The 7737-nt window shown below is 36.7% G+C and overlaps 1 protein-coding gene across 1 annotated transcript in view; it reads right to left on the reverse strand.

Moving 5' to 3' along the window:
* Window positions 1-2658: 2658 nt before the first annotated feature.
* Window positions 2659-7737, reverse strand: part of ACOT12 (acyl-CoA thioesterase 12) — a 77420-nt gene continuing 72341 nt past the window's right edge. Inside the window, exons 12-13 of the mRNA XM_042781331.1 lie at window positions 6238-6254; window positions 2659-2791 (exon numbers count right to left, since the gene is read on the reverse strand). Of these exons, the coding sequence (XP_042637265.1) occupies window positions 2659-2791; window positions 6238-6254 (150 nt within the window). The remainder of the gene's footprint in view (window positions 2792-6237; window positions 6255-7737) is intronic.

A 7737-nucleotide genomic window follows, 5' to 3' on the forward strand; every position in this document is an offset into this window, starting at 1 on the left:
TCAGTGCAGATCAGTGAGTAAGCACAAGCCCGCATTGTTTCAGTACCTATGCTTAAACTATTATCTATTCCTGGACAATGCAAAAACCTAAAAACACTTGAACTTCATTTATTTCCTGACCTATATGTTATTGTTGTGGTGGATCTTAATTTGAAATGTTTTTAATTATTATTATTTTTTTTTTTTTTAAGAGAAGCTCTCTCTGATGGTGCAGTGGTTAACATATTCAGCTGCTAACCAAAAGGTTAGCAGTTTGAACTCACCAGCCACTTTGCAGGAGAAAGATGAGGCAATCTGCTTCCATAAAGATTTACAGCCTTGGAAACTATGGGACAGTTCTACTCTGCCCTACAGGGTTACTATGAGCTGGAATACACTTGATGGTAGTGGGTTTGATTTTTGGATTATTATTATTATTTATATAGCCAATATTCATTCAGCTCTACTCATATATCCGTTCTTTCTATTGCTTGTCATTTGTGACTACATCTGTGATCTTCACTCTGAGATCATTTTCCTTTTGCCTGAAGAAAAGCCTTCATTATTTTCTTTTGTGTGGGTCTGTTAGCGACAAAACTCTGTTTCTGTGATTGAATATGTATTTCACCTTCATTCTTAAAGACTATTTTTTCTGGGGATAGAAAAATTGGCAAATGTTTTCTTTCAGCACTCTTAATGTCTCTAATTTTCATTTTTTCTTTGAATTAAGCATGGCTTTTCTTTTAAATTCTGGTTGCTGTTTAGGATTTTCTTTGTCTTTGATCTTTATCAGTTTTTATATGGTATGATTTTGTATGGTTTTATTTTATGTATCTTGATTATAGAGTTTGTTGGTCTTCTCAAACATGGAGGTTGATGTCTTCAATGAGATTTGAAACATTTTCTTCTATCATTGCTTTACTTATGTCCCCTTTTTCTCTCTTCTGTACATTTAATTATCTGAGTATTAGAATGTTAGTTTTTCTCACTACATATCTTATTTGTCTTATCCTGTCTTTGATATTGTCAATCCTTTTGTACTTCAGTGTTTAAGGTGGATACTTTTTCTACCCTATTATCCATTTCACTGATTCTCTTTTCATCTATGTCTAAACAGTTATTAAAATCACCCACTGAGTTTTTATATATGTCAATTCTAGAATTTTTATTTTGTTCTTTCTGTAGTTTTCAATTCTTTGTTGAAACTTTTGTCTTCTACCTCCTTGAATATATTATAGTTACCTTCAAAACAGTGTCTAATAATCCCAATAGTTAGAGGTCCTATAAATCTGTTACTATTTCTTTTGTTTTTCTTGGTTTTTGTTTACATTATCAAGTATCCTGTGTGCCTGGTTATTTTTGAGTGAACGTCAGATATTATCGTTCTGGTATATAGCAATAGAAATAATTTGAGGCATGAAGGGGCCTATTTTGGAGAGGATTTACATTTGCTTCTGGCATATAGCTATGGAAGTGGCTATCCAAAATCATCTGCAACTAAACATCTTACACTCTAAAATCTAATTTAGAGCTTTCAATGAACAAAAAATGTGTGACAGTCCAGACTGGGAGAACCAGTCCAGTTTCAGCTCACCCTTACTCCTAGGAAGTAGTCCTAAAGGATCTAAACATCATAAGGGGAGGGTTAACTATCCCTCTTCTTCCCGTAAGCCTGTCAAAGAATCTGCTCAGCTTCTTATACATCAATTGCCTCTTCTGAAATCAACCAGTATTCTAAGGGTAAAATGATGCCAAAATGCTGAGCTCACATCTCTGGCCTTCTACTTTCGCTAAAATCTTGCCTTTGTTACTTTTCCCTGCCTTGTTTATATTCTGATAGTTGTTTTTTTTTTTTTAATTACCTCCTTTAAACTTTTTGGTAGTTGACGGTATTAGTTACTTAGGCTGATGTAACAAATTACCACAAACTGGATGGCTTAAAACAACAGAAATTTATTCTTTCAGAGTTCTAGAAGCTAGAAGTCCAAAATCACTGTATTGGCAGAGATATGTTTTCTCTGAAGGCTCTTTCTAGCTCTGGTAGTTACCATAAATCCTTAGCATGCTTTGGCTTATAGATATCACTCCACTCTCTGACATTATCTTCACATGATCTTCTCCCCCACGAGTCTATTTCTATATCTATTTTCCTCTTCCTATAAGGATATCAGTCATATTGTATTCCAGTATGACCTCATCTTAATTTGATTACATCTGCAAAGACCCTATTTCTGAAAAAAGGTCATATTCACAGGTACTGAGGGTTAGGACTACAGCATATATTTTCAGGCGGCACAATTCAACCCACATCATCCCAAGTTAGGAAGCATTACTTTGTGAATTCCAACTCAATTCATAGTGTTTCATTTGGTTTTCAATGCATTTTGACTGATCATGCTCTAAAATTTCCTAAATATCAGTTTTGCATCTGCATCGAGTAATAGAAAAGGGAGTTGCTTCAGTAACCTTACATGGTGCTTCTCACAGAGCTTGCATTCAGTAGATGATTATTGCATTTATTTTTGTAATAATAGTTAAAGTTCCACCTAGGGGAAAAAAACAATCAGATAAACACCATTCAAGACCAGTAATACTTACACTGATTTTCTTATTTTCATATCAACTTATATTTCTACTTTATGCTGTATAACTTTGCTTTAATGCTTGATCTGTATATACTCACCCATCTCTGAGAGGCTTTCTTCGTGATACAAGTACTACCAAGTCCTTAGGTTTGTCACCATTCACTACAGGACAGGTGATGTAATATATCTGATCATCTTCACTCACCCAATCTACAACTTCACAGGACCTATGTAAATAGAACGGGAGCAGGGGAGATTGAACTTTTCTACCTGCTATAATAAGGCATTAATTTCTCTTGTTTGCTTGCACAATCTCGTTATTGGTGTCCACATTCACCCCTTCAGCTCATCTATCCATTCCTTTGAGGTCAGCTTCATTGCTCAAATTCTGTTGTTAGAGTGAAATATGTGCTCAGAAGGAAAAAGTCTGTGACTTAGTTCCTTTGCCCTCAACCCTTCAGAGAAAGGCATTTAGGTGTTCTCTACAAGATGATTTTTCTTCAGAATATATTAGAAAGAGCACTAAGTTAAACAACTTGCATTTAATCCCAGATTGCCACCTAATAGCTATGTTATATTAGCTATATTTTTTTCATTTGTAAAATGTAGATAATAAAACATATTGTGATAGGTTATTGTGAGTATTAAATGAAAGCAGCTGGCAGAGTAGCTGAATCATAGTAAATATACAAAAGTTAGTTGAATTAGAGTTAATCCATTAATTCCTCCATTCTTTCAAGTTCAGTTTTACTAGAATGGCAGGTTACATAGAGAATATTGGAAGAAACATTTTTTTAATGACCAAAAATGCTTAGTCATTTTTCTTCCTAAATGTTTTATAGTTATAGAACATTTATAGATAGTAGTGTAAGAAAACTGAAGTGTTTCCTCTTTCCCAGATTGTTTTATTATGATAGTATTAATCATGATAGATCATTCTGCTATCTGTACAAATGTAACATGTGACACCAGAGACATTTCATTTGAGTGGTATTAAATAGTCTATTACACGGTAGTAATCACAGTGACCACCACTCATCTGTTACTTTGTCATTCTATGGTGGCTTGCATGTTGCCATGGTGCTGGAAGCTATCTCAGTGGTATTTCAAATACAAGCAGGGTCATCTATAGTGAACAAACTAAGATAGATTAGGAAGGTGATGATCTAGTTTTGAAAAAACTAGCCAATGAAAACTTTATGAATAGCAGCAGAACATTGTCTGATATAGTGCTGGAAGACGAACCTGTTGGATTGGAAGGCACTCAAAATACGACTAGAGAGGAGCTGCCTCCTCAATGTAGGTTGACATTAAAGAAATGGATGGAGTAAAGCTTTCAGGACCTTCATTTGCTGATGTGTCAACATTCAGAAAAATGGTTGCAGCAGTATACCAACAGAGAACTGTCAGAAATTCTGGACATATTCAGAAGATTCAATACCAAATGGATGTCAAAAGAGACTCTGAAACTTGCTCTTGACTGGACAGTAGCTAAAGCAAATGGAAGAAATGGTGAAGTAAAAGAATGGAACCCAAATTTCAAAGGGCAACTCCAGAAGACAAAGTAAAGCATTATAATGAAACGTACAAAGAGCTGGAGTTAGAAAACCAAAAGGGAAAGGCACAATCATATTTCAACCTGAAAGAACTGAAGAAAAAAGTCAAGCCCCTAGTTGCCATATAGAAGGATTCTATGGGCAAAAGAAGATGGAAGGAATACATAGAGTTACTGTACCAAAAAGAATTGGTTCACATTCAACGATTTCAGGAGGCAACATATGATCAAGAACTGATGGTTTTAAAGGAAGAAGTCCAAATTAACTGCACTAAAGACTTTGGTGAAAAACAAGCCTCCAAGAATTGATGGAATACAAACTGAGATGTTTCATCAAAGTTATGCAAGTTTGGAAATGCTCATTTATCTAGACCAAGAAATTTGGAAGATAGGTACTTGGCCAAATGCCTGGAAGAGATCCATTCATGTCCATTCCAAAGAAAGGAGCTCCAACAGAATACAGAAATTATTGAATAATATAATTAATAAACCACACAAATAAAATTTTGCTGAAGAAAATTCAAAAATGGTTGCAGCAGTACACCAACAGAGAACTATCAGAAATTCAGGACAGATTCAGAAGAGGACCTGGAATGAGGAATATCATTGCTAATGTCAGATGGATCTCAGCTGAAAGCAGAAAATACCAGGAAGATGTTTACTTCTGTTTTATTGACTATGCAAAGGCATTCAAAACTGTGAATAGTAAATTATGGACAACACTGAGAAGAATTGGAATTGCAGATCACTTAGTTGTGCTCCTGTGGAACCTGTAGATAGACCAAGGGGCAATCGTTCAAACCGTAAAAGGGGATACTTCATGGCTTAAAATCAGGAAACCTGTGCAACACCCTATTCATTCAATCTATATGCTGAGCAAATAATCCAAGGAACTGGACTATATGAAGAAGAAAACAGCATCGGGATTGGAGGAAGATTCATTAACAACTTGTAATACACAGATGATAAAACTTTCCTCTCTGAATGTGAAGAGGACTTGAAGCACTTACCGATGAAGATCAAAGACTACAGCCTTCAGTACAGATTACACCTCAACATAAAGAAAACAAAAATCTCCAAAACTGAACCAGTAAGTAACATTATGATAAATTGAGAAAATATTGTAGTTGTTAAGGATTTCCTTATACTTGGATCCATAATCAATGCCCATGGAATCAGCATCAAGAAGTTAAATGACATTTTTCACTGGGCAAATCTGCAAAAGACCTCTTAAACGTTTTAGAAAGCAAAGATGTCACTTTGAGGACTAATGTGTGCCTGACCAAAGCCATGGTATTTTCAATTGCCTTCTATACATGCAAAATATGGGCAATGAATAAAGAAGACTGAGGAAGAGCTGATCATTTTAACTATGGTGTTGGTGAAGAATATAAAATAAATCATGGAAGCCAGAAGAATGAACAAATCTGTCCTGGAAGTACAACCAGAATTCTCCTTAAGAGTGAGGATGGCAAGACTTCATCTTACATACTTTGGATATGTTATTAGGAGGGACCAGTCTGTGGTGAAGGACATGATGCTTGGTAAAGCAGAAGGTCAGTAAAGAAGAAGAAAACCCTCAGTAGATGGATTGACAGAGTGAGTGCAACATTAGTCTCAAACATAGCAATGATTATGAGGACGGCAAAGGACCCGACAGTGTTTGGTTCTGTTGTACATGATGTTGCTATGATTTAGAACTGACTTCATTGCACCTAACAATAACACAATAACACTCACACTATTTTTAGAAGTTTTAAAGACTACCTTGTCAAGATTAGGAAATGTATGGTAATGCTTAATATTACAGGAAGCACATCTCACCAATTCTTCCCTTCTAACAATGGCTCAGTGCTGCCGTGAATGATGTAGATGAAGTTGCTATGTCACAGGCTCAAGTCTCCCTCCTCAGAGAAAGGGGCTGGGCCTGACTGCAAGCAGTCACTGTTGGTGCAATTGGCAAGATACCCATCTCTGATTTCCAGAAAAGGAGGAAGAGTAGAGAAAACTTAGTTAGGGATGCAGGAAGTAAGGATTGTAGGGAGATGAAAGAAGACTAGACAGGGGAGCAGGAAGAAATGCATCTCATATCAGTATTCACACAGCTTCCTTTCTTACTTTCTCACTGGGGAGTACTGTTTCACAGGAAAATAATGAATCATCAATCAAATACCAATAGTGGGAAGTGAAAAGGACCTAAGATAATCACTTCCTCAAAGCAAGGAAGTTGTATATTAAAGTACAAGAGTGTGGAACTCAGAAACTGACCTGATTCCAAATTTGAGTTCTGCCCCTTTACTGCTTGTGCAGTCTTGGAAATTCTCAGAACTTCTCTCTTGTTAAGTGAGAATAATAGCCACCTTGAAGAGTTTTTGGGAGGATTACACTAGATGTGGGTAAAACATGTCAATTCAATGTGGATGATAAATAAATGATTATAATGTTGTTGTTGTTAGGTGCCGTTGAGTCATTTCCCACTCATAGCGACTCAATGCACAGCAGAACAAAACACTGCCTGGTTCTGCACCAACTCCACAATCCTTTCTATACTTGAACCAATCGTTGCAGCAACTGTGTCAATCCATCTTGTTGAAGGCTTCCCCTCCACCTTACCAAGCATAACATCCTTTTTCAGGGAGTGGTCTCTTCTGACAACATGACCAAAGTAGGTGAGACGAAGTCTGGCCATTCTTGCTTCCAAGGAGCATTCTGGCTGCATTTCCTCCAGGACAGATTTATTAGATCTTTTAGTAGTCCATGGTACTTTTAGTATTCTTTGCCAGCACCACAACTCAAAAGCATCAACTCTTCTTTGGTCTTCCTTATTCATTGTCCAGCTTTCACGTGCACATGAGGCAATTTAAAATACCATGGCTTGTATCAGACACACCTTAGTCCTCAAGGAGACATCTGTGCTTTTCAGCACTTGGAAGAGGTCCTTTGCAGCCGATTTGCCCAGTGCCATACATCGTTTGATGTCCTGACTGCTGCTTCCACTGGTATCAATTGTAGAACCAAGCAATGTGAATGAAGTCTTTGACAACTTCAATCTTTTCTCCATTTATCATGATGCTACTTATAGGTCCAGTGAGGATTTTTGTTCTCTTTATACTGAGATGTAATCCATACTGCAGACTATATTCTTCAATCTTCAGAGTAAGTGCTCTAAGTCATCCTCACTTTCAGCAAGCAAAGTTGTGCTGTCAGCATATCACAGGTTGTTAATGAGCCTTGCTTCAATCCTGATGCCACCTTCTTCTTCATATAGTCCAGCTTCTCAGATTATTTGCTCAGCATACAGGTTGAATAAGTATGGTGGAAGAATACAACCCTGACACACTCCCTTCTTGATTTTAAACCACACAGTGTCCCCTTGTTCTGTTCAAATGACTGCCTCCTGGTCTATGTATAGGTTCCTCATGAGTGCAATTAAGTGTTCTGGAATTTCCATTCTTCTCAATGTTACTCATAATTTTCTTATGATTCACACAATCAAATGCTTTTACATAGTCAATAAAACATAAGTAAACATCTTTCTGGTATTCTTTGCCTTGAGCCAAGATCCATCTGACAACAGCTATGATATCCCTTGTTCCACATCCTCTTCTGAATCCAGCT

This window comes from Orycteropus afer, unplaced genomic scaffold, assembly GCF_000298275.1.
Source record: "Orycteropus afer afer isolate SDZICR_OR568_19922 unplaced genomic scaffold, OryAfe1.0 scaffold00107, whole genome shotgun sequence".
Classification (NCBI taxonomy): domain Eukaryota; kingdom Metazoa; phylum Chordata; class Mammalia; order Tubulidentata; family Orycteropodidae; genus Orycteropus; species Orycteropus afer.